We start from the raw sequence: 27,673 nt of genomic DNA on the forward strand, positions 1-27,673 counted from the left end.
AAGATGGCGCCGGTGCTGGTGGAGAAGAAGCTGCTGGGGCCGGACGGGCCCGGCGGCGCCGAGCTCCCCAGCGAGGAGGAGGAGGGGCAGAACCTCTGGTGAGCGGCCGCGCTGAGCCGGGGGGGGCTCGGCGGGTGCCTGTCGGGTCCCGGCGGCCGAGGCGAGGGGCTGCGCTCTGGAGTCCCGTGCCTGTCACGGCGGGGTCTCCCCGCTCTGCCGAGCCGCCTCAGCCCTCCCGTGGCGGGTGCGATCCCCCGCCTCGGCCGGGCCGGAGCAGAGCGGAGCGGAGCGTACGCCCCGCTGGGCCGCGGCGTCGGTGGGCGCCGGCTGTGGGGCCGCGCTCGAGCCCCCTGACAGGAGCGGCGGGCGGCGGCGCCGCCGCACACAGCTGCCCGCGGCGGGGCCGGTGAGGAACGCTGTCCGTCCCGGCCCCGAGGGGCTCGCGGGGGGCGTCGGGGGAACCCCGCACCCGCGCGAATGGGGCCGGCGTCGCTGTGAGGGGGAGCGGTGTGCGGAGCCCGAGAGATGTGGCTCTGCGGGAGATCGGCGGGATAGCCTCCGGGAGGCTCCGTCTCTGTGTTCCCGTCGCTTGTAACGCTTTTAAAAGTAGTAGTAGTGGCAGAAAAATTGCACATAAAATACAGTAATGGGTTGTGAGAACAGTTAGTCATCAGCTGAAAAGTAGTGTTTTGCGGTAATGTGACCTCTTATCTGGGATAAAAACTTAAGAAAACGTTACCGCATGGGTTTTGGAAATCGTGAAGCTTTTCTCAAAAAGGTGACATGCTTTTTGGTCTTCTAAAACGAACTTTAACTGTAACATCGTATCTAGTTTGTAAATAGAATGAATGTAACTGGATTGGTTCGCGCAGATCTGCTGAGCTCATCGGCGCTGTCAAATGGGTGATGTGTGGGTTGTGTGCGTGCATCCTGCATCCGGGCGCGTGTCAGCCTCACCAGAACGATGCTGGTTTTCTAGGTCCTCCATACTGAGTGAAGTTTCTACCCGGTCCAGATCTAAATTGCCATCGGGCAAGAATATTCTTGTTTTTGGTAAGTAGCATATGCAAGCAGTTGGATGGTTTGTTGGTTTGTTTTATTTTTGTAGAAACAAAGCATGTTTAAAACATTGATGTGAACGAACTGACGCATCAGTTTGTTGAAGTTAGGTAATGTATTATTATCTACGGTGTTATTGTCATCGGGCCGATAGATTTACTTTCTTTTTGGTTTGTACTGTTAGATTTATAACATATTTAAACAAATGGAATGTTATACGGAATAGTTAAGTTCTCTGTTCTTACTATCATGTTATAAGCTGTTGGATTTTGCTGGAATACGTGAAAGAAACAATAAATAATTACAGTCCGAAAATGTATAAGGATACTTCTGATTAGTTAAGCGCATCTTGAAAATCTTTTCTACAAAGTTAAAATTAATTCTGAAAGTGTCTTTTTTCCTGTAAAAACTTACTGGCAGGTGATGATGGTTCAGGTAAAACAACACTTATGGCCAAAATACAGGGAGCAGAGCATGGCAAGAAGGGAAGAGGGCTGGAATACTTGTATCTAAATATTCACGATGAAGACAGAGATGGTAAGTTCATTTTATACATAATCTCTTTACTGTAATTAAGTAGCTGACGTTTTTTTTTATAGCTGTGGTTTCATCAGTGTGTTTTGGGTTGCCCCCAAATAGCTGATTCCAGCATTGTTGCATATGTTTTAGAATCTGTATCAATGTTATAGAATCATAGAATGGTTTAGGTTGGAAGGGCCTTAAAGATCATCTAGTTCCAACCCCTCTGCCATGGGCAGGGACACCTTCCGCTAGATCAGGTTGCTCAAATTCAGTGTATGTTCTCCCTGTTGCCCTTCTTACAGCTTGACCTGTGTGTGAGGAAAAAGTACACTTGAGCAGCTTTCAGGATCCACTTACTTTTAGAGTAGACATATTTGCTGATGTTGGCTTACTAGCGGATGCATTGTCATTTGGTATGACTGCCTGATAACTATAGGAAGTAAGCGATACATCCGTGAGAATTTAATTCCCAGTATGGATTTCCGAGTATGGTGTTTTGGTGTTTTCTTGCGGGGGCTGTGTGCGGAAATGTGTTTACCTTTAACTGAGATGTTTTGTTAGAGTTCAATGAGTGAAGAACAGAACTGAAAATCAGAATTAGTGCTTCCTCTTCTCAAATTGGAGCTTGTCTCTTTGCCCCATGTCTTTCTCTTTGTTGCAGTTGATGATTGCTCTTCTCTACTATATGGGGGGGGGGGCGATGATGACAAGAGACCGTTTAAAAGCAAGTCTAATGATCAGAATATTCCTATTTTTAGAAAGGTTAGGGACAGGAAGAGATGGGGAGTGAGTTGTTATCCCTGCTTCTGTATCTGCCTCCTCTTGTCTCATTTTGGACAAACTACTGGACCTCTTTGTGTTAGTTTTCCTCTTCAAAAACGGAGAATGACAGTCTTCCTGTTCATGACTTCCTTCTGAGTTTTCAGTTCAGAAGAGGGAAACAACTATGGTGGTTCACCCATGTTCCTGAAAACAAATAAACTAGGAAGATCCTATAATGGTATTTTGGAAATGGAAATGTACTGAAAGCTTGCACGAGTGATTAAGTACCATATGTGACTGGTTGTTATGGAGATTGGTCCTGTGCTCACGTGGTAATAAACTGTCTTTGGATACTAAGTTAGGTACAATTAAAGGATGAGTACATTGCCTGTGTCTTCGGTGGCTGCCTAATCTTGCAGTTCCTAAAAATCTTCTGTGCAGTAATTTTATACCGAGCCATTCTTGGCTTCTTGAGGTTCTTGGTATAAGTGCTTTCTCACCATGCACAGTCTTCTTTAGTACGGCATAAATATTGTAGGGGGAGAAAAACCCCTATGATCAGGAGTGTTAAGAAAACTGGTGTGCTATTTTTCCTGGTTCTGTCTATCAGACCTGAAGCATGTCCCTTAAATATTTTAATTATTTAAAAAATATTTTATATTGTATTATTATATATTTAATATTTTAATTTCAGTTAAATATTTTGAGGCTATTCCTGAGTATCTGGAAATGAGAAGTATTTGGGGTGATTAGGAGAAGCCTGTCATAAGAACTCAGGCAGCACTAGGAGGAAAAAAAGGAGACTTTTTTGACTACCAGACTCAGCTGGAGAATTCAGGTCTTCATGCATCCCTTTAATGGATGTGTTAGGATCTAATAATACATGCGTTTTTCCTTTCTGTCTCATTAGTGTCATCTGCAAGCAAAATAAATAGCAAAGTGGGTCAGGACCTCCCAGCAGGCAAAGATAACGCTCTTCGTTCTTTAGGATGGGTTTGGGTGTGTTTCTTTAAACTCTGTGTGCTTTAGACGTGTGTATGCTCAGAGGTTTGGGATTGAAGCCTTTATAATTGACCCACAGTACTTGGGGCCGTAAAGGAGCTCAGGGTGGGCATTCAGGAGCTTACTATAGTGACGTACTTATTTTTGAGGGTATCTGCTTTTTATTATACCCCAACCTATCGAAGACCAGCAAACCACAAGGATTTCCAGGGGTGTCAGATCAACCCTGGTAGCTGAAACTGTAGTGGAGTGAGAGGATCTGTTCAGCGTCTTTCACAGGTGCTAGATTTTTTTTGCTCTCCTTGCCTTTTTCTTCTTTGTTTCAGAAGAGTTTATTCTGTCCAGGAGAAATATTTTGCTCATAGTACCGAGTCATTATCTACCTCCCACCTCCCTTTGGAAATCTTAAGGAAAATTCCATGTTGCTTCTTATCCCCGTTCCCCTGCTTCCTCCTTAAGTGTATTTGAATCTGGCTCCTCACTACATTTGAAGTAAAATTACTCTAGATTGCTAAGTGCAGAGTTTACAGTTAGTTTTGTTTTTTTCCCTAAAGATTAGATCAGTGATTAAATTGCTCTTTATTTTTTATGGGAAAGTTAAACAGATGCATAGAAAACACCTCTTTTTTGAGGAATGCCCATGGCTAATACAGGTGCCCACTAACTTTTTTGGTTTTCGCTGTCATCTGCTTTTTTCTTGGCAGTGGCTGATACCTAGCTTGGATGGCCAGACATGTCACCACTGTGTTGGTAATTAGCTGGTTCAGTTCTGTTAGACGTTAGTCATGCAACATAACATGCAGTGCTTTGGTCCCTAGGTCTCAGGGTAACTTCTAAGTCTGCTGCTGAATCTCCATCTGAAAAATGTCCTTCCTAGGGTACTGTCCCACATTTTGCCTAGGCTAAGGCGTTTGTTCAAGAAGAGGTTTGGAGACACCTGAGAAGCAATCCTGAGAGAGAGAGGATTCTCCTAGATCATTAGCCCCTGGTACAATATCCTTGGAGCATATGGCTTCTGCGTACATGACACCGTAGCTCATCTGGCTGAAAGCACTTACAGCACTAGCTGTAAAGTTAACTTAGAATATTAAATGACCTTGGAGCTCAGGCCTTAGGGTCCTCTGTTAGTGGAATTTCTCAGGGAGTGTGGCCAGTTTTAATTTTTTGCCTTTCTTTGTGATGAGCAGATGTTTTGTGTCTATGCTGGTGAGTCTGCTTTTGAGAGCTGAGAATCTTAATTCGTAGGAGGTAGAAGAGAGGCTCTGCATGATTTTGCTAAAGGATATGTATTTCTAGAGTAGCTTTCAGAGTCTCTTGCAGTGATGGGGCAGAGTGAAAGTGAGGATGTGCAGCAAGACAAGAGACAAACTGCATTGACTATTTCTGTAGCGATACTCTGTGGGTTACCTGGCAATTACAAACACCAGAGAGCTTTCAGTTGAACTGCCTAGGTTATGAAAGCAATATAGTTGTCCTGGCTGTGCCAAATGTGCCAGAGAAGTAGAGCCTTTCTGTTGTTGCATTCTTACTTGTAACAAAATCAAGTAGTCTTGGTTTTTTGCCTCAGGTTTGGACTGGCCTCAGTCATATCATGTGCATATTCCGGTTGAACTGGTTTCCAGATTAAGCCAAGTGCTGCTGGTACACTGATTTCTAATGGGAAAGTTGGTTTTTTGTCAACATCTTTAAAGCAGTTTTCTTGAAAGTTATTTTTTCCCTGTTTTGCTTCTCTTCACATCTTGGACAAGAGGCATCTAGTTACCACTGACACCTTTTGGATAAATGCAGTAGATGAAGTTGCAGTTCATAGAATCAACCATAAGTAGTAAAATTTATCACAGCTGGAAAACCGTTTTCATGGCTAAAGGGATAATGAAATATTGACAGGATTTAGAAATGTAGTTTTAGCAGCTATTGTAATCGTCTTTAATAACTAGTACCTGCTTTTCCAAGAAGATCTGGTAATTGTTCACTCTGTTTTGGTGTCTCATGTCATAGCCACTATGAAAGGCCCAGTTAACATTCACATCATATGACTAATTAGGAGCTCAATGTGCTGCTGACAAAGTTGAATTTGCCATCAAGTCCTTGCCAAATTGTGAACAACCAGTACTGTATTTTTAAGTGCGTTTTATATCTGTATCAAATGGAAATCACAAGCCATACCTCTTTACTTGAAGAAAGGAGGAAAACCTTTCATTTTCATACGTTTTCTTTTTTTTTAAAGTACATTTTAATGTGAGTGGTAAGCTTCCAGTCTTCCTAGCAGATTGATTTCGTTTGAGTGATAGTCCCAACTGCATTTTAGTTCCACCTCTATTCTTGTTCCAGTCTGTATTCTACATGTTAAGCAGAAACTAAATCCTTAAGTAAGACAAAGTTGTTTATCAAACAAAACTTTCGTGACTTTTAGAGATTGGCTTTAAAAAGTGACTTAGAAGCTGTGAATTAGGATATTTATTAATTTTTGTTGCTTGCTAAGGTGTGAAAGTCTTTTCTGTGATCAAAGCATCCACCACAGGAGAAACTATGACAGTGCTGATTAAAGTTGTTAGCTTTCATAGACTATAGGTAGACTTAAGTTTTTAAAACTTTCATGTTTGCTTCAAGGAGACAGTTGTGCACAGACATAGTTAATGTCTATTAATAACCTTTAATTCATAGAAATCTCACCAAGTTTTTCTCCTCTGGTAGATTTCTGCTTTTGGAAATATACAAATGATGCTTCTGGAATGCAGAGGATAACAGTCCTGCATTCATGTTTCATTTATTTACTATTGTGTAATAGTAAACATGTGAGTGTGTTCATATTATGTCCTAGCTTCCATTCTGATTTTCCAAACCTTTACTGGACTGTCCCTCTGTCCTTAGAGATCTTCCGATAGCTTTGGATTCGTACATCCAGTGCTGGTATCGGGAGACGGTTTCCTGAAGTGAGGGAAAGGGAGGGAGGAAAATAGGCAAAGGTCTTAGATACACAATGATTATCATAACTGTTCACTGCAAGGAACAGGTCTGAGATGCGCAGCTGGAAGTAAGAAGATCTTGAAGTTAAAAGCATAACTGTTGGCCTGTTTAGGTGACGACTGATGTTTGAGTGTCTCGTGACAGCCTAGCAGTGCTTAAGTAGGAGCATTTCGAATGCAGAATGAAGACTGCCCACGTATAGCATCTCGATGTCATCTGTTAGCTGTTTGTATATTTTATACAAGACCTGATTGGAAGGGTAGTACGTATATCTCTGTACTCTTCTTCCAATTTCCTTAGTCCAGTTTTTGCTTTTCCTAGAGGCAGCGTTTTTGATCCTGATCAATTCTTTCGTAGCATAAAGGTTATGATAGCCACAGCAACTGGATTTATTTTGTGAAGGTAAAAGATTTGGAGCACAGGACAGGGAAATACAGTGAGGCAGTGTAATTATGAAGCTCAGTAGCTTTTAAAACCCAGTTTTAAAAATCTGGGCTCTGCAGTGATTGGTTTGCTGATCCATGGATTTCATAATTCGCGTATCTTGCATGTAGTACTTATGGAGACCCACTGTTCCCTCTGGACAGCTGTAGTAGGAAAAGGGAATATGTTGGAAGAGGTACTAGAAAGATTCTAGAAGATAGAAACAAATGGAGTTGTTCCTTTCCAAGAGGAAGTTCTGAAGATAGTGTAAAGATAATCTTTTTTTTTCCTTTTTTTTTTTTTTTTTAATTTGGACAGGATTGATTGTTTGTAGTACCTGATACATCATTCTGGGATGATACTCCATTTTCAGTTTCTTCTGTTCTTGCTGAAGTTCATGTTTGGTGTAAATCTTCTCATGCCAGCTGATTCTTGCCCCTGCCCCTTGCATTTCAACACAAAATGACCAGTCAGTATCAAAACACTGGGAGGGAGAAACACAAAAACTAAAATACCAGATCTTTTGTCCAGTACTCTCTCTGTAAGGAGCGTGCAAGTAGGAGCCAATGTTAAGTCAATGTGAATTAAGAGCAGGTAGCACAACTTTGAAGGTTGTAAGTTTACCCTGTGGTTGCTCCTCCTACTCCTGTGCTATAAACCTAAGCTGCTTATTGCTTGTATCTTGTTTGCAGCTTATTTCTGTTGTGAGATGTCTTTAGTATGTTAAACCAGCTTATGTGTCTGAGGGACACCTAAGGCTTCCCTGCTGGACTCAGCCTTAACCACCCCGTTTTGAACTTGGAGTTACGGGTGTGTCGCATGTATTCTAGTTTTACTGGGAATATACGTACTTCAAATTCAGGAATGCTATGCGGAATCTAAAAACTGTTGTGTCAGCTGTCCTTAGTAAAAGCCAAAGAACAGAAATTATTTTTTAAATTAAAAGAATCTGAAATGAGAAAAAAGTCCTGTTAAATGAAAGCATCTACTGAGTAATGCACATGCACCTGTGTTAAAAATAAACAGGCAAGATCTACTGGTAGCTGGGCTTTGGTCTTTCATTTAACACTAATGTACTTGTCTATTTACTCATAGACTAGCAAAGCAGTAAGTTGCCATCTGTTGAGTCACAACTGTACCTTTTCCTTTCAGATCATACGCGCTGTAACGTTTGGATTCTGGATGGAGACTTATACCATAAAGGGCTATTGAAGTTTGCAGTTTCTGCAGAATCCCTGCAAGACACCATTGTAGTCTTTGTTGCAGATATGTCTAGACCTTGGACTGTCATGGAGTCTTTACAGAAATGGGCCAGTGTCTTGCAAGAACATATTGATAAGATGAAAATTCCGCCAGAAGAGATGAGAGACATGGAACAGAAGTGTAAGTCTTTGTGCATCCATACGTTCTTGTCTTTTTTTTTTTTTTAAACCAGCTCTTGCAACTTTCTTTTGTAATAAGTGTTTTGAGAATGAGTCGGGTAAAAATTACTTTGAAGTTGTGGTTACGACTCTTAATTCGAATCTCTGTTAGACTTTAAAACAACTCTGCCGGTTTTGCTGTGCTAACAAAACATCAGGTGAGTTAATGAGATTTTGATAATTTGGTTTTTAAAAAGGCCAATTCTTAAAAAAACTAACTCTGTAACGATTCACATTTTTTTAAAATCGTGACAAAATTCAGCGACGAAGTGAGCTGTCAGCTTTCCTGTGGTATCTAAGCCAGATCACGTTCTCATACTCTGTTTGGCTTCCAGTAGGTCTCTTTGCCCTTGTTTTTGAGGAGCCTCAGACTGTGATCCTGTCTCTTCCTACAGCCATTCCTACCCTGTGACTTTAGAAATGTTATGTAAATCAACTTTCTTTCCTGGCCTATCTGTGGCAGGAAAGAATCCGGCACTGGCAAGCAGTCATCGCTGCAGTATTGTTTCCTGCAGCTTCTTTTCTTTCCTAAAATAGTTTTGAATGTTTCTTGAGAGTTTTTTCTGTTTTCATATTGAATTACTCCAAAATAAATTCCTTCAGTAGAAAAGACCTTAGCAACATGCATTCCATTTCAGGTGAAGTATAGATTCAGACTGATCTTACTGGTTGCTGCTTTTGTTTAGGGCTGGAGGCTAGCTGTAGGGGAGTGTTTAAACCTTGCGAATGCCGTCTAGTAGCTTGCTTGGATTCACTTTAGGGAGCAGTGTAATCTGTTTGGCATGTGAGCATTCAGATGTATTTGTATAGCTGATCTCCTTTCTGAATGTTGAATATTGCTTTCCCAAAGGCTTGTGCCTACAGCATACTAGTTAAACTTAATGATTGAAACCACCTGGGTTTCATCACCAAGTTATATTTAAAAAAAAAGTAAACTCTTAAGTTTTTAGGGGAAAAGCATTTTTTTTTCCTTTTATTTTGTATATATGAGAGATTTTTTTGGGAATGGGAGATAGAAAGGCAGTTCTAGCCTCAAAATACAGCAGCTAACCCCATTTGCACTTTCCTGAGATGCACTATATTTTATGGCAGTCCAAATAAATGCGGAGTTTGTGCGCTTAGATTTTACTTTTGGAAAGAGATGTGTTTTCAGCCTTCACTAAGAACGTACTGTGTGGAGGAGGCACTTACAGCTATGGCAAAGCTTTAGCACCGTGTTTGGGGAACTTGGAAGACATTCCAGTAGTACCGTCTTAAAGGTTTCTAAATTAAAGTATCGTAGAAATTCCTAGTTTCTCTTGTGCTTTAGTAGAGTCGAGGGAAGAGGCAAATTGGAGAGGTGCTGATTCACACGCTCGCGGGATTCTGCTGCCATCCTACGGCTGAGCAGTGAACTGGTCCAGCGTCCACATGCAAGTGAAACAGAGGCCTTCGTTTCTCCGCTCCCAGACTTCCATCTCGCTCCTTTTCTCAGTCACTGTGTAGGAGACCTGTGTCATCTCAGATGCTTTTGTTCTGAGTTCTGGCAGACTGCCCCTAAGATCAGATCTGTGCTCAGAACTTTGGCCACCATAGCTTGTAGTTCTCTTAACAGCAAACAATGCTATAAGACATTCCTGTTACAGCTGAGGCTATATTGATGTAACTGCTTAGACAATATAGAGCACACATGCCTGAAGAATGCCTTGTGACTACAATTCATCAATCAAGCTACAGCAGCAAACTTTTCCTTACTAAAATTCTGCTGCATATGCTTCCCGAGATAAGCTGCCACTTGGAGACTCACTGTGTTGCAATAGCCCAGATACGAAAAACTGGGATAATAAAATGCGTATGCAAAGCAGGCAGTCAGAACATAGAAACAGGGTGCGGAGATGTGCTAAATTTGTCCCAGTAAAGTCCTGCTGCAGCATAACGCCCCGTGGATGTATGTGTTTCTTGACTTCAGCTCGTAGAGCCGTATTCCTCTACACCTGCTTCTAGGTGTAAGCTGGGGCATGTGGACCAAGCTGAATGTCTGCAGTGTTTTCCCCAGCTGTTACACTCGGCACCAGTAACCAGTAGTTCTTGTTGAGGAAACATTTTCTAGTATTATCCCATTAGCATCTGTTTAAAGTGCTGCTAGGTCGTTCTTTCTCACTAGGATCTTGTTACCAGTTTCCAGAAATCCTTTTGTTAGCTCACCATTCTCAATGGAATTGAACTTTGGACTACTTGTCTTTACTTTCAAGGTTGTCATGGCCTTTCTCCACCCAGCCTTTTGTCTTGTGTTTGCTATTTGAGATACTGACTCTGGGCTTTACTGGGCAGATGACGCTAGGCTCCATCTGGTATATGAGAAGCTTTCCTTTTGTGTTAAAGAGCTTCCAGGATGGGAGGCAGGATGCACATACAGAAGCAACAGGCTGCCTTGAAATAAAATAAATGATTCAGAGTGTACAAAAAGCATTGTTTGTCTGCACTCACTCCTATCCCTGAGCTGTCCTGGAAATTCCTTGCTAAAAGCTTGGCTAGTGTGGATTCAGAAAGTGATGTCAGTTCAAGTGTTATAATTTAACTCAGGCTCAGTTATGATAAATCATCATTTAAATAACACACATTTGAATAATTATTTCAGGGAAGATCTGAATTTTGGGTCTCTGTTTATGACAGCAAAGCAGAAAAGAAGATAATCAAGAAAAGCAGAAAGGAAATATACTGGTTAAATGGCTATTATTTTAATGTCCTCTGGAGCGTTTGAAGCTAATGACTCGAAACATAATAATATATTTTTCTGAAAATTAAGTAGTGTCTCATTCAAGCTGAATTAGTTTCAGGTTCTCTGTAGAGTGTGAGTATGGAATGATTGTCTCAGAAGATTTTTCTGTGTTTTTCTCATTCTGCTGTTCAGTGCTTTTGTGATTTATCTAGTTAAGTAAGTTAGTAAGTTGCAGTGTTTTCTGCCGTTTCGGTATAGCAGTTAAACAGTACTCCGAGACTGAGAATTTTATTTACTAGGACAACCAAACCTAAGAATAATGGTGGCTTACTTTCTTGGTGATACTTGGAGTCAATTGCTTCTGTGACATGACCGATGAATCTATTCTTGTTATAGTTATCTTTCAATAGCTTGTGTAAATAAGCAGTAACACCAGAACAAAACAGTTAACTGGAAACTTGCATTCATTTGAGCTGTTAAATGCAAAAGTCTATATAAGACGAGCTACAAGTTTTGTAGATAAATTAGCGTTTAAGCCACTTGCATTCAGAAACAAGTGTATCTGCGTTCAAAATACAGTAGCTAGAGGTTCTTAGCATAGCTTGTAAGTCCTTTTAACTCTAGTAGTTACTTGTTTAGCAGAGGCTGGTGTTAACTCAAGCTGAGTGTTTTCTGTAGCATTTATCAGTCGCTACTCAGGGATTAATGCCAGACCATATGCATTGTTAGTGATCCACAGCAACAGTTCTTCTCCAGAGTGAAGTTTTTTCTCTCTCAGCACATGGATCAGCCAGAGTGAGATATGGCCTTGTTGATGGCTAGTCTGTAGTGCATGGTGTTGGTGCTTCTTACTCTTGGGGAGAGGGAAGAGTTGGGAATCTCACCTCTCTAGAGTTATGGTCTTCATTTCTATTCAGCAGAAGTTCACGAGGATGTGCCATGAGATTCCTGAAGACTCTATGTTGTATTTGCTGTCATTTATATTAGTAAAATTCTTGGGATATCTCGAATAATGATTTGTATTACATTGTCAGTGTCTTACTGTTTTCGAGAGGCTTTTTTTCCTAAATTTAAAAGGGTTTGTACTAATAGATATCTTAGTAAACAAAAGATTTTTCTGCTTTAATACGAACAAAACATAAGAAGCTAATCTTGTCTGATTATAATGCTACAGTAAATTGATAGCAGTATTCTCAAATATTCTTTTACATCTGATTAGGTCAGAGAGGCTTATCTGAATGATTGTAGTGGGCGTAAATGGTATTCTTTTAACTACTGTAGTACACTTCAATAGGTTCTTTTCTGTTCTGAGCTAGGAAGAGTCTGAGTAATTAAATAAGAACTTTTTAAAAACCCTTTCCTAGTGAAACCCTCTGGAATTAATTTGCTTTCTGTGAGATAGTAAACATATTTAATGTGTAGAATGTGTAATGGAATTTTGATTTCCAGTTGCTGAATATGAAACAGTACTAAAGGAAAGCATCTCTTTGAAAGCATTGTTGTTTCCTCTCCACCAGAAGGCACTGCCTTCCCAAGCTTAAAAACAACTGCATTCGAGTTTTGGTTTTGTTTTGGTTTTTTAATTTCCTTGGACCTTGCGATATACTGAATTGGTTGTTGAAAGTCTTATGGTCTATATTTAATGTTGGATTTTTTTTAAGCTTTTCTCTGGACTAGAGCTCTCATCACAAATTTCCACACGTTTCCAAGAATCACATAATTTTATATTTCTAATAAAAATCGTAGATTGTGGAGCTTTGAACAGAAGTGTTTTTCTGATTTGTTCTTCCTTCCATGTGCCCATTCTGTTGCAGGAATCGTTCCTACTTTGCAAAGGTACAGTGACTTCATTTTGCAAGATTCATGTTATAAAGTTTTCTGAGGTTTTACCATTTCCTAAATCTCGGAAGTATCAAATGGCCTGCAGTACAGTTGCAGTTCCTTCCCTCTCACGTGGATGGATGTACTGAACAACACTCTCTTTGTGCAGGAGATTGGGAGCTTTTTCAAAGAGTTTTCCCTGCTGCACGTACAGTCAGCCTGCTCCCACTGTTTCTAAAATAAAGACGTCTTCATGGGAGCAAATCCTGGAGCTTTGCGTGCCTCTTTCCTGAGGACTCCTCATGGATGTGTGAGGAGGAGGCTTCAGGTGGGATTGTCATGTGAGGGAGAGCCCTAGGCCTTCGAGAAGTGCTGTGCTGGGGAGCAGCCACATCCAGTAGGCAGATTCATCTGGTCTGTGGCTTTCGTCCTGAAAAAAGACATAAAAGCTGTAAGTTGCAGCCCAGTTTTGCTAAAGCATGTGTGGGGTCACAGTACACTTACAAAATGGTATTAATACTATTTCTTGGGCACTTCAGTGTTTGATAGTATTCAGTATTACTGGAACACTCATTGTTACCATGAAGGTAAAACACTGAAAACATAGAAAGCATCTGGTTTCCTCTGGACTCTGTTGTAGTTTTCCAGAATATAAACTGAGTCTCCTCAGATAGCATTAAGAAGTCCTTAAGTCTGTATTTATGCAGTGTATTTTTTTTTTTTTTGTATTTCTAGCATTGGACTCCTGCAACAGAAATGTAGAGTAATAGAAACTTAATTTGAGTAATAGTTTATAAGAAGGAGTGGCTGTTCCAGCATGTTTTTTTCTGTGTCTGTTTACATTTTCACCATGCTTTCTTCCAAAACTAGGTAAAAATTACACTGAGCATAGGCTAGGTTGCTAAACTACATTTACATTTCCCGTTGTCAGCTCCCCTGTAATGAAACGCAGTGAATTGAGGAATGGGCATTGGTGCACACTCTAGCTTTTGCAGCTAGTTTTGATTATTTGTAATAGCTCCAAATTGCTCTTGATTTCGCCTGCTGTAAATTTTGGTGGCAGAGAGTGGTTGTGTTTGAAGGGGCAACAAGGCTAAGCTTGCATTCTGTTCTCGTGTAGTGCCTCATTATAAAAGGAAAGAAAAAGCTGAGATTTCTAGTCAGTCATAGACTAATTATGGTTTAAGAAGAACTGGTTCCTTTGTTGTACCTTGATGAGATCTCTCTTTTAATAGTTATAAAGGAGTTTCAAGAGTATGTAGAACCTGAAGAAGGGTACCAAGGATCACCGCAGAGAAGAGCCCCTTCTTCTGGCCAAGAGGATGAACATGTTTCTTTGCCTCTTGGAGAAAACGTGCTGACTCACAACCTTGGTATTCCTGTGCTGGTAGTTTGTACAAAAGTGAGTTTCTAGTTCTGTTTGCTTCTATGGAAAATTTTAATTTCTTTTAGAAGACATGCTTTATATAGACATGCAAAATGAATTCTGGGTTAATAATAAAGGGATTTATTTTAAAAGTCTGTTTCTGCCATCAATGTCAACTTTTAATTTTGCAGAAGGGTAATAACCATATCAGTTATATGATAATTACTTTTATCTTTTGATTTATTGTTGTAATATTAAGGAAAATGTTTTAAGATGTGCTGGGATTAAATGACTGGATTTTTCTGCTTTTGTTTTTCTCCCTTTCTTCCAGTGTGATGCAGTGAGTGTACTAGAGAAGGAGCATGATTATAGAGAAGAACACTTCGACTTCATTCAGTCACACATTCGTAGATTTTGCTTACAGTGTATCCTTTTCTGCTGTGGAGAGATTTGCTGTAATCTGGGAGGAAGGAAATAGATTTTAGTGTTGAATTGCACATAAAGTTAATCTGAGAAATTGCACTTCAAGATTGCTTGGTATTTAGTTATTTACTATGTAGCATTTGTTTTGAAAATATTGAGAGATGTATAAGACTTTTTATAGTTTTTAAATTGTGCATGGGATTTAGAGCTTTTGTTCCTTTACAAAGTATGTCTTGCATTTTGTGAGGTGGTTTTTCTTGTTTTTTGCCTCAGAACTTGGATTTCCATGTAAACCTGGGATCTCAACTGTCTATAAGTTTTTGACTTTGATCAGAGTTAAGTGCCTGGGAGGGTAGGTAACTTTTGTGTATGTCAAAGAAAAGTATCATGAGTCTTTTCCTGTTACACCCACTTTCTCTCCTCGAATACTAAATAGCTGTAGCTTTTGCCTTGAACTACTTCTCAAAATTAGGTCTAGCAGATATATGTCTATTAGCTCCTGTTTTGAAATTCTTACTATAACTCAAAAACTGTATCTTGCATAATTTTCCTTAAATAAATAATCAGATGGGGCTGCCTTGATTTATACATCAGTTAAGGAGGAAAAGAACCTTGATCTGTTGTATAAGTACATTGTACATAAAACATACGGTTTTCAGTTTACTACGCCTGCCTTAGTGGTAGAAAAGGATGCAGTCTTTATGTAAGTCCATTGTATGATCAGCATGGTTTCAGATTGTTTTCTGTTAAGTGCTACACTTCATATTACATATGTATAAAAACAACCTGAGTGATTTTTGTTGTTCAAAACCGTAGTTTGTGAGTCTTCTGAAATCCTGAATTAAAAAAAACCAACTTGGTGCATATTACTTAGGCTGCTTGACTCAGAGTATACCATACCAGCTTTTTAGTATCTCTGGAATTCAGCTGAGAATTAGGACTGACCTATAATAAAATTGCCTTATTCAGGTAGAGAGTAAATAAATGGTCTCTGTAGAAGTGCTTTTTATGACTGAAAAGGCAAAGCTTCTTCTTGTTATAGACCTGCTGGTTGGGACAATGAAAAGAAAATTGCCATTTTACATGAAAACTTCACAACGGTGAAACCAGAAGATGCATATGAGGACTTCATTGTAAAACCTCCTGTAAGAAAGGTAAAAAAGGGTAAACTTTGCCCTATAAAAACAGTTACAATAGTTTCAGTTGTTACTTCTAATAACAAACTGTTTTGTTCAACAGTTAGTCCATGATAAAGAGCTGGCAGCAGAAGATGAACAAGTATTTCTTATGAAGCAGCAGGTGAGAATGGAAGAATGAAAATAAGTCCTTATTAAATAAGATTTCACTTTAAGCTCTTCATTGTTACTGCCTTCAGTTTTTCATTCCTCATTTAAATCGCTATATTGTCACTATTCAGCTTTGCAAATTCAGATGTGATTGTGAAATAAGACTTTTCTTTATTTTAGCAAATACAAGTAGAAAATGTGGCCACTTACGCTGGCAAGTTGAACAGAAAATATGCTGAGAACGGAAATAATTTGCATTTCAAAAGAGAAAAGCAAGAAGATAATTTGAAATTTCACAACATAGATTTATTGATCTGTAGCATATAAACACTCCTAAAACATAACATCTTAGCATTGCAGTTGCCTTACAGCCAGAGGCTTGAAAGACTTTAAGGTGTCAAATTTGGCGGTGCTCTATCTTGTTATTCTCATTACTGCTCTATTGTTTAAAAAGCCTAATAGTACTAATAATAATACTAATAATGGTGGATTATAAGTATCATAGAGGTTATAGATTTAGATGTCTATGGTTCTGGTTTATAGTTCTGGAACGGCTGTATAATAGAAAAGATTGAAGCGTATTTACTCAGTTTAACTCTGTCCTCTAGTGGTAAAGTCTGAAAGTATGTAAATATCAGGAAAAAAAAAATCTAATAACTATTGTTAGTCACCTTCACCATATTTTATTCCTTTATATTTTCTGAAACATATTTAATATTCTTAATATGCTGTTTTTGCAGTCATTCCTTGCCAAACAGCCAGCAACGCCTACAAGAGCATCAGTAAGTAGATCCAAGAGAAGAGTAGGAGGTGTTTTGTTTCCTTCTAGGGAAGAGAGAATGATTCTAACCTGTAGATGTTCATTTTGTAAATGTAAATTTAAATACATATCGCCCTAAACTACAGAAATTAACCTGGAAAAAAAAAAGTGGCAATATTTAAAAATGCTGCTTACAAATTATTTCATTCTAATTCACTATGGAAACATAGAGATATCTGATCATTGAACTGAAAATTTCCTACAGTGATTCATCCTTTCTTTTAGTGGAGGCACATGCCCAAAATAACTGGTGGTGTTTTGTTTGTTTGTTTTTTTTTTTTCCCCCCCCAGTGTGCATACACTACAGTGCCAATATAAAGGTTTAAAAAGTAATTTGTGTGTAATATTACATTTGCTTTATGTAACTAATCCACTTAAGTTCTTCTCTGATTCATGTGATCTGGACTTTTTTTAAGGAATCTCCTGCAAGAGGACCTGCAGGATCCCCAAGAACTCAAGGCAGAGCTGGTCCCGCCAATGTACCCAGTGCCTCACCAATAACATCAGTTAAGAAACCAGATCCGAATATTAAAAGTATGAATAAGCGTTTTACTGCTTTTATCATGTGTTTTTTCCCTTAAAAAAAAAGAAAAATCCTCATTTGTAGAAAGGTTTTGGCATTTATTCACTAATGGGATAGTTAGTATAATAACAGGAATGAATGTATGGCATAGCTTCAAGTTTGATTTTGTTTTTTTATTTTTTTTTTTTTTTTTTTGAGTCATTCATATGACTTGAAGTAGAGTTGTGCTATTGCCGAGCAGTCAGACAGAGTTCGAATACATTAAATTCTTAAGTTGCCTACATACATTTATTATGCATCAGTTAGATTATTAGAGTGGGGACTGCTTTAACTACGCGCAGTTTTGCGCTGCTTGTCACTGGTTCTGGAATCCACGATGAAACCTCATCTCTTACTAAACCCTCTATAGAATGTCATTTTCTATGGTACATGGAATAACTTGGAAATCACACCCCTTCTCCTCCCTCAGCCCTGAGATGGAGCTCCACATTCAGTGGTTTCTTTCCTCTCTGTGCATTAAGAAAGCTGGTAGGGCCAGTACTGGTTTTAATTATGCTCTGTGGTGCCATACCTCACTTACAGTGGATAAAATACTCAGTCAGTTCTGGGTCTGTCTCATTGCTGCGTATCCAAGTTCTGATTTATGAAAAGTGCTGTGGCACGAAAGACAGCACTAAAACATCTATGCAGTTTGTTAATGGATGTAGAAATCTTTGAATTGCAAATCCATACTTAATACTTTGTTTCTTGTTGTCTACATTTAGAAAAAGCAAAAGCATACAAATATTTAGATGTAAAATTTTATGACACCCCCTCTATTCCAGAGGACATTAATATCCTTTGCCAAAGAATGCAAAGGACTAATGTCTTTAAATGGAGCAAGGAGAGACTCTCTCAAATTTTGAGGTTTATTTCCTTGATTGGTAACAGTGATGTATATATGTATGTATGTAAAAACAAAGTTCTGTAATTTACCAGCAATAACTATTCGGTGATATATATATATTTGTTTTTATTTAGATAATGCTGCAAGTGAAGGTGTCTTGGCTAGCTTCTTTAACAGTCTCTTGAGCAAAAAGACTGGCTCTCCTGGGAGTCCTGGTGCTGGAGGAGTGCAAAGTACAGCCAAGAAATCAGGTATTGGACTTGTTGCAGGCTGTTTTGCGTATGTTTAATGTTTTATTTGGCCCACATTGGTCTGACTGTGTGTATCTTTTAAACTGGTTGGTGAAGTGACAGACCTTGACTGATGACAATGCCAAAATGTGCAGTCTTTAAAAATGAACTAAACTACTGCAACTTCGCAACTCCAGAGCTTCTGTTAAGCCTGTTATAACTTGATTCTTTGAGTAAAGTTACACTGCAGGGATATAAATAACATTTGAGTCTTGGTTGTATTCAGAAAGTGCTGATTTCTTTTTTCACTTCAGAATTGCTTCCTTTCTTGACACTTAACTGTTGCTTGAAGGAAATGCAATTTATTGGGTTTGGACTGTAGTTTCCAGTCAAACTATTAAAATCTCTCCAGAGTTCGAGTTTAAGTGAATCACTTCTTGTGATAACATGAAGTCATTCTCTCATTAATTATTTAGTATTTTATTGTGATCCAGCACAGCTGATAGCACTGATCAAGTGGATTTGTTCTGTGTTTGTGCCTATGACTGTGTTGTATGAGATACTTGATGATAAGTAGTTGCACTAGTTTAGATGAAAATAAAAGAAACCTGTCAGAATACTTGGTACCTATGCAAAACTCAGTGTTGTAAAAGGCATGCTTGTTCCACTTGATATTAGCAGTTTTTTACTTTGATTATTTAAGTGTTTCTTTTTGATATTGGCATTGTCATCACACATTCAGGAGCTTCCTTCCAGAATTATTTTACTACTAAATTATCGATGGATATTCTACTTCTGGTCCTAGACTTGTGAAATAATGTAAAATTTCATGGTGATGCCAAACCCATGGGTTCTGATGCTTAGAGCAGAGTGTAAGGCCCAGATGTTCTGAACTGGAAATGAAAAATAGTTGATGCCAGCCACAGTGACGATATTGCTAGTAAGAGAACCAGAACAGTTGTTGGAGTGTGAGTATTTGAACTGAAAGTATTCCTGGAGAAAGGAAGTAAGGATTTTTTTTTTTTTAATTGTGAAGGATTTTATATGACATTTCATGCTCTGAAAGCTCAAAAATGGCTAGAATTCGACTTAAGGCAAGTCAATATTTTGTTGTGTTTCGTTTTTTTTTTAGTATGATGAATTCTGTAATTTATTAAATTTATTACAAAAATAACAATAAAAGAAGAATTTGTGTTGTGTATTATATACATAATATTATTTATCCACATTGTAAAAATATTTAGTTTTTCTTAATCCAGAATACCCTCTTCAGTTAAACACTGAATGGTGTTCACTGCTTCATCAAGTGCAGCCTTGTGCTGTTACTGACCATGGTGTCAAGTTAACTTTTTATAAAAATAGGACTAGAAATAATTTTTAGGGATTATTTCAACCATATTCTTTAATCTAAAGCAGATTCAGTTAGGGAGTTCCTGGCTAGCGATTAAAAAGCAAACGAACTCTGAGATAAAAGATGTAATGTCAGCTCTCCAGGAAGCCTGTTCCAGTACTTAATTTCATATTTATTTTTTTCTTGTGCAGTCAGTATTTCTTAATCCGTTTGTCTTATTTGAGTGGAGACAGGGATCAATGCAGCTTTTTTGTCTTCGCAGCAGTCTTTTGCATATTTGACAGCTATTACCCTTTTGCCTGTGGCTTTTGTCTGGACTACAAAAATACACTTCTGTCAGCCTTTCCTCACAGGATGGGTTTTAATGGCTCTAATAATTCTTGCTGTTCTCCTTTGGACCGCCTGCTCAGATGACCTGTTTCTGTTCGGGCTCAGAAGCCAACGCAGTATGTCACACAAGGCTTTGTCTGCCCTAAGCAGGGGTTACTTAGTCTGTGTTACATGTTGTGCTTCTGTTTAGATGTCTCAGTGTGATGCCAGGTTTTTCATCTGTATGATATTGATCAGGATTTGTTGAAAAATACAACCAGTTTAATACAATTTCTGTCTCCTAGTAGGAGGTTTTATAGTCTGTATCAGATTACCTTAGTATTTCCAAAGGTCATACATTTGCTTAACCATTGTTTTCCATTCTATTATTATGCACCACTTTGATAAATATAAATAATTTATATAAATATATAAATATTTTATATATAGTATAAATAGTTATATTTATATATTTATATTATATAAATAATTTTGTACCTCCAATCCTGTCTTTTAGAATCCTTTGTAGTCCCTTCAAGCATGTGTGCCTACATATCTTCAGCAGTTAGAGAGGGTAGATTGCTGAATAAAAATATTGACTAGTACTATGGGTAATTTTATGAATTACAATACATTAATTCTTCTGAAATATCAAGACTTCTTTTTTCCTAGTTTATTTATATGAAGGTTATGTGAGGTGTGATAGTGACCACTTCTCCCTTCTCCGCAGGACCTGTTATCTTGTCATAGTAAGGAATTTGATTGGCTTGACACAACCTGTTGGTAACATATCCTTGTTGATTGTCGTGCTGGTAGGCTGTTTGTAAGCACCTAAAATATTATTGCAATTTATGGAAAAATTACTAGAGTAAAAACTGACTAGTCTGTAATGGGCTTTACTTTTTCCTCTTTCAGTCTTCTAGAACATCATGTGCGTTTTAGGAGTTTTCAAAGATAACAAATGGCTATGTGTACCTTTTTTTTTCCCCTCCCCTGTGTCAGCATTAACTTCTAATTTAAATAGATTATTTCTCTTCTGAAACATCTAGAGATAGCAGTCATACATCCTTTCTTAACTTTCTTGTTTTGTTAGACTAAATTAGACAAGTTATCTTCTAAACTTCAGTTAGAGTTGACCTCTATTTTCCCTACTAGTTTGTTTTTCCTTGGTTCCCATCATTGGCTTATCTTGGATGCAGCACTGCAGATAAATCTCATTGTAGTGCCTAGTACAGCAGTTCTCTTTCTTTGGTGGAAGCATTTCTACTGAGCGATCTCAAGGTGGCAGTTGGCTTTTTTTGGCTGCATCAAGTTGGCATCCCAGCCTTACTCGCTGACTTTTAGAACAGAACAATTGGCTTACACTCACAAGAGAATATGGCTGTTCCTTGTCAGCTGATGTGCTCAAGTCTTGTATTTAGCCAATACAAGATTAAACGTTCCGCAGAAAGTAAGGGCTCCTAATACTGGTATCTGAAAAGCTCTTGTTGAGTTTATAAGGTAGCTGGTGCTGGTGATAACAGAGAAGATTACTTGCTCTTTTGTTGAAGAGTTGAGAATATCCTGGAGAACGTCTTATTTACGGCAGCATCTTCTGTGCAGGTGAATGTGCTAAAATTATTTTTGTAGGCATTTTAAATGTCTAATCTAAACTATTTAAAAAGCTCTAAGTTTTCAGAAGGTTTACACTAAAAATATTTAGCTTTAAAGAGACCATCTGTTTCTCCCACAGCTATGAATATCCTGTGGTTGAAATGCTGAGATTCTGTCACAGGATGAGGGAGACACTGTGAATCTCATCATACTGGTCAGCCCAGTTGATTGATTTCTGCTATGTTAACTCTTACTTGAGAGAACTCTTATCTGGGCAGATGCTGCAATATCCTGTCCATTTTTCATGCTGTGTGATTCCTCACCCATCTTATTTACCTTTATGTTTCTGAACTGTCTTTCTTCCATGTGTAGACCATGATATTTCAAAGAACCTCAGTTGGTGGTTTCTGTGGTGGATTATTTTTCTTCGCGTGGACTCCTAGATTTAAAAAGTTACTTCATTTATATTCATAAGAAGATTCTTGCAAATTCTAAGATTTGCCTTCACCCTTCTATTTCTGTGCAGTAGACAAAGAACTGTTGTTCTTTGTTATATCCCTGCTCCCACTCTAATCTAGAAAGGAGAATACATGTAATTGTATAGAACACATCTAATTGACTAAGGCCATTACCATCCTTGACAGCACTTTTGTAGGGAAACTGAAAGCAAGTACCGATTTACTTTACAATGGAGGGGAAATTTTTATTTTCTTAAAAACAACTTGTATTTCTTCTCCTTAGGCAACTGCTCACCTGGGATGGTGGTGAAGGGAAGTATGTTAACCTACATATCATTGAACAGTTGGCAATGCTTTTCCTGTCCAGTATGAGGAGGTTGCAGGAGACAGCTGCTTGGTGTTATTTTGGGGGCTTAAGGATCCAGTTCATCTAGCATAAAAAAAAAAGCACAGTTTTTGTTCAGACCTACTTCTGTTTGAGCAAGAATTTTGTGTGGTTTTTATTGGTTTAGGGTTTTTTAACTCCAAGGTACCGTTAGTGTACATGTAAAGTGTTTTGTATTGTATTACAGTTGATGTACTAATTTTTCATTTTGTTTAAATACTCATGCTTTGAATAGATGCTATTAAGAGTACTGTGGTTTACGACTAGTACTTAATCTTAAACCTTTATAGTGATTAAAGGTAACCTTTTAACTTGGTTATGTCTCTGTACTTTGGAAAAAAACACTTAAATCTCTAACAGTCAAATCTTGCCTTCTTAATGTTTTCAGCATGTACCCTGGAAAAAATCCACCTAATATTTCACACACATTTGAGCTGGAAAACAGATGCTTGTTAAATTCTTTGGCTATGTAAGGAAGCTGTACATGGTTATATAATCTACTTTTTGTCTAAAAATACAGCTTTTTAATCTTAAATGCTTGTATGCTCTAAGCATTAGACTATGTTGTTCCAATTTTAGTGATTAATTTGTCTGTAGATGTATAACTTTCGGAATGAGAGAATTAAACTGATGGTTCAGTTAGAGAATTGTTAAAGAGTTTTAAGTCTAATATAAAAATGTAAGATATGCCTTTCCATTAAATACTTCAGTGTGTCTGTTTCCAATTGAAGAAGTCCTTTGAAATGACTGCTCTGAGATACTACATGAATATGCAATTCGTGTCCCCTTTTTTAAAGGAAACATTGTCTGCAGACATGAAAGAGTTCTTCCTGTTAGTTGTTTAGTATTAAAACGCAGCAAGTATAAGTGTGACCAAACAAATGTGATTTTTATAGCAGGTGTCCTTCCTTGGAAAACTTACGGTTAAAATCTAGGTTTAAATAAAGTCCTTGCTATCAGTACTAGTAATAGAATTGTGTACAGCTGATTTTTATAGAAAATTCTAGATGTGGTTGTTTTTAAAATGTTAGATGCTGTGAAATGTATCACAGATATTTTTGTGCTTTATGCTGCTGTATAATTCAGCATTTCATCTCTTTAAAGTGAATCAAGCCTTAGTATTTATCAGTCTTTACACGGACATTACCTTGCATTGCGTCAGGCTCTGTTCTTGGGTAGGTGGTGAAATAATGAGAAATTAAATAATATATTGTCATATAAAAGTGATTTTATAAATACTCGTACTCTTTAGTTAAAACATCCCATTTTAATTAGATTGCTTTAACCTGGATCTTTTTCTTCTTAGGACAAAAACCAGTTTTGACAAACGTTCAAGAGGAATTGGATAGGATGACTCGCAAGCCAGACTCTATGGTAACAACAAACTCTCCTCCAACAGAGAACGAAGCTTGATAGCGCATTAAAAATGCATATGTAAATGACCAAATAACTATGTATATTGATCTGATAAGACCAGGAATTTTCTGCTATGGCAGATGCTATCAGTTTTCTTGGGGCAGGGGAAATGAGCTTACTACATCATTGCCTTGTCCCAGTAAAAAGTGCACATTCAGGAAGTTTGCATATAAAATCCCTCTGTATAAGATAACCATTTAGAGTTTATATAGGGCAATTCTTTTGGTTTTGGAGGTAAGCAGGTGCAGCTGCATTTCCTGTTGTGAAGAACACAGAGAAGCAAAATGGGGAATTCTTAGTACTACTGACTGCACACAAGGCAAGAAAGAGAAATGAAATCCTCTTTCAGAGTTACTGGAATTGGCTACTTGTATGTTTGCAAATGCATTATATTCTTGGAAAGGTGGTGGTGGTGGTGGTGTAACCGAGCATTAATTAGGTGAAAGAAGCCTAGGTGGGGAATGAAGCCCTAAAAGGGGAAACAGATTTGGGACTGTGAGAAACTAGAATGTTGGGTTGACTGGAGAGGAGCAGTGTTGTTAAATCCTGTGTTTCACATAGGGTAAATAATCACTTAAAAAGACTACTTTACATTGGAGAATTCCAGGCCAAACACTAAGCATCATGGGAATTTATTCTTGTTATAAAGCTTGTTTTAGTTTTTAAAAAAGTCTAAGAGTGTGGATGCCCTTTCTGGTGTAGCTGACAAAGGGAGAAACTATAACTTGTTTAGATCCAAGTGCCTGGCACAGTGTGGTATGTGTCTTTAGAAGGTGCTTGAACTTATTGTGCACTGTAGTACAAACAGTCACTGTTTGGTTTTATTTTAAAATCAGTAGTTTGGCAATTTGTATTTAATTTTAAATCCTGTTTTCTGATAGCTTCTGCCTTTTTTTTATGCCAAGAGGCTAGCCTATGAAGAATGGTGGGTGACGTATCATTTTCCCATAATGAAATGCGCTACAGAACACTCAGTATTTTTTTTCTTACTTTTTATAACTAAATGCTAGCTACCAAGCTAAAATTGATTCCTGCCTTACACCTATGGAGGTTTTTAAAAAAAACTTTCAAGGCCCTAGTTCCAGCCACATCTGCTGCAGGTGCAGCCAAATCCAATTCTGAAGGTAACCTAAAAAGTATGAATGTGTATGTGATGAACATACTCAATAACTTGTTTTGTATTTTCTTTAATGTAGCATTTCATTTGGAAAGATGGGTTGTGGTTGTCCCCGTTGCTCTAACGGAGCTCTGTCCATGGTCACATAAAACCATCATTCTGTAAAAACAAACAAAACTGCTATGGTTACTGAAATGGCACTTTGATTTTGTATATGGTATGCTTGTTTTACATGTACACACTACCGTAATTTAAAAATACCAAGCATATTCTGTGCTCTTAACGCTGAAGGGAAAAACCACAATTTGAATTATGCAGAGTTTACTTTTTATTGATATGAACTTGTTGTACTAAATCTCATGTCTGGATATAACTTCCCTAATATATATTGTTACTTAAATATACAGAATTAGATTGACCACTAACACAGTACTGGATGTTAACTTCAAATCCTATGTGACATCAAGAGGCTGTTCTTGTAAGTCTGTCTAAACGTTATCTAGAAAGCTAAGAGTATTTGCTTGCCTCTTTGACAAACATTAACATGACTATGTTATTTGTGCCATTTTTTTTTGTTGAAAATACTATTTTTATTTTTTTTTTTACTTTTTTTTAAATAAACGGTATGACCTGAAGTTACACAGTTGTCTAGATAACAGTTAGACCAAGACTGTGGATGGCTGATGGGTAATGTGGATGTACTTCCTGGTGTAATGGGTGCCAGTTGCAAGTTACCACACCAGAAGAAGTAATTACACACTGTCCTCCTGACACTGAGAATTGAGATTGGAGACTAAAACGTCAAAAAGTTGACAGGAAAATTGAAAAAGTGTGCGATCATAATGGGATATAGATTGAAAACCTCAGTCTGAAACTGCATTTTTTTTGTCATCTAACCTGAAAAGCACTTTCTTTAGCAATATGGCTAAAACTTAAAATTGAAGTACTCTCTGGTTCTATAAAAATGTTAAATATACTGAAATTGATCAAAACTGATAATGTATGATAACTTACCAGCTTTGCAGAAAGATGCTTCTGACAAAACAGATTTCCAGTTTCTAACTGCAAGTGAATGCTCCAAGTTTATTGAAAGGAAGTTGTAAGTAATGTAGCATCCTGTGGTTGCCAAAGTCTGTCAACTTTGGTGAGCTGCACAGTTGTTATTGTTATTCTGGTGTCTTCAAGCATTGGAACCAAAGGCCAAATTGCAAACAGCCTTTACATTTTCAAGTGAAACTTCATTTTATTTGCAGATACACTTGTATGGTAGACTGTTTAAACTATTATATGACTATATTTATATGCATTATAGTGACTGCATCTACTGTTCATGTTTAAACTAAGAAAACAAAAGATGAAAGCATTCAACTTGAAGCAAATAGCAAAGTTTAAAGATTGGCCCTCCATAAAAATGCTGTGGTTATGCTGCTTGATTTTAAGTTTGCACTTTTTTTATTGGCATTTAAAAAAACTGTTTGAACTGAACAGAATTTCATATTTTATTTAATTTAACTACGTTGAAAGTGACTGCTCTGTACATCATGAACTTAACAATATACATGCTGTAAATGAAAGTTCACTGTCCTGTATACTAAGTTTATTGGTTTTTTTTTTTTCCAACTTACAATTAGGACTGCAAATGTATGAAACAAACCTTAGTCCAGTTGTATGGCTTTAACCAGGTGCAGTATGCAGTCATGTGGAATCTTGCTTTCTAGTGCTGGCAAAATGAGGACGTCTTTAATTACTGGCTTCAATAAACACGAATCCAGACTGCTTTATGCTGTGCTTTTTTTGTTTTTTTAAGATCCCCCTTCTAGATCTGTGCCTGTGGGAGCAGAATATTAGTGAGTTTGTGAACCAGAGAAATAGGATGGCTTGAGCAGTTGTGTACCTTAATGACAACATCCTCTTGGGAGTTCTTGTACCAGCCTTTGCTAATGCAACTACTCTCTGGAGTTTAGAGCATGCACCTTGTGTAAGTAAAGCAGTTTGGTATGTTTGCAGAGAGGTGTGCTAGTGATACAGGTGTGCTGTGCTCTGCTTACACATAAACAGTTACGTCAGCAGAACTGGTTTTGATGCAAAGTAATAAGAGAATGGAGAAATAGTTGTATATTTTCCCAGGTTAAGATGTATACCTTCTAATATATTTTGTGGAATATTGTATCCAAATGGAGCTCTGGCCCTAAATTTTCAAGATTAAAATCCAGGTTATGACAAGTTTAAGGAGTAAACTTGCTTGAGTGGTGCAAATGCCTCTTCTCTGCCAATAGCAAAGCTAAGTTTTCTCCCTTTGGTGGGTGTAACAAGTTCTTCCTAGTAAGCATAGAAAGAGTAGACTGATTTAATTAGGATTCTACCTGTTCACTTCATCATCACTTTAACTGATGCATTCCTCTGCATAGATTGAACTTCTAGTTATTAATGTTTCTTAAGTCACCCTGCCTCTGAAATATAAATCAACTAAGCTTTTGGTTTCTAAAATACATAGATTCTCTAGAAGTGAATCCTTATGAACCCATGAAACAATTACCATTTTAGAGTTGCCATATGATTACATTTTCAGGAGTTCATTAATGTAAAGAAATAATTTTAGTCCTTTAAAAATGTACAGCATTTAAGATGGGTTTTAGAAACTATTTTTTGAATATATGAAGAGAATTATCTATTTTGTTAATTTGTGAGGAAACTAAATGAAGACGTCAGCTTCAGACTTGCTGAAGTTGAAAGTGACTTTCTTCAGAAAGACCATAACAGTGGATCGAAATGGAATAACACCTTCGTATCTTTTATGTTTACTTTGCTGTTGTTCAACTGTAACTTTTTTTTTTT

At 37.8% G+C, this 27,673-nt stretch overlaps 1 protein-coding gene across 4 annotated transcripts; it reads left to right on the forward strand.

Annotated features, from left to right (window-relative positions):
- DYNC1LI2 (dynein cytoplasmic 1 light intermediate chain 2) lies at positions 1-26,757 on the forward strand. 4 transcript variants are annotated; one of them, XM_086620790.1, is made up of 14 exons: positions 1-98; positions 980-1,053; positions 1,480-1,596; positions 7,888-8,118; positions 13,911-14,077; positions 14,373-14,466; positions 15,032-15,167; positions 15,507-15,618; positions 15,704-15,763; positions 16,491-16,532; positions 16,987-17,104; positions 18,114-18,230; positions 23,612-23,679; positions 26,646-26,757. In XM_086620790.1, exons 1-14 carry the CDS (start codon positions 4-6, stop codon positions 26,718-26,720), a joined length of 1,506 nt encoding a protein of 501 aa, XP_086476916.1. In that variant the 5' UTR covers positions 1-3; the 3' UTR covers positions 26,721-26,757. The 4 variants fall into 4 exon arrangements, with proteins under 4 accessions (XP_086476916.1, XP_086476917.1, XP_086476919.1 ...); XM_086620791.1 differs by lacking the exon at positions 26,646-26,757 and having other exon boundaries at positions 23,612-26,417; XM_086620793.1 differs by lacking the exons at positions 7,888-8,118; positions 26,646-26,757 and having other exon boundaries at positions 23,612-26,417.
- The last annotated feature ends 916 nt before the right edge of the window (positions 26,758-27,673 follow it).

This window comes from Tauraco erythrolophus, chromosome 15 (assembly GCF_009769465.1).
Source record: "Tauraco erythrolophus isolate bTauEry1 chromosome 15, bTauEry1.pri, whole genome shotgun sequence".
Classification (NCBI taxonomy): Eukaryota; Metazoa; Chordata; class Aves; order Musophagiformes; family Musophagidae; genus Tauraco; species Tauraco erythrolophus.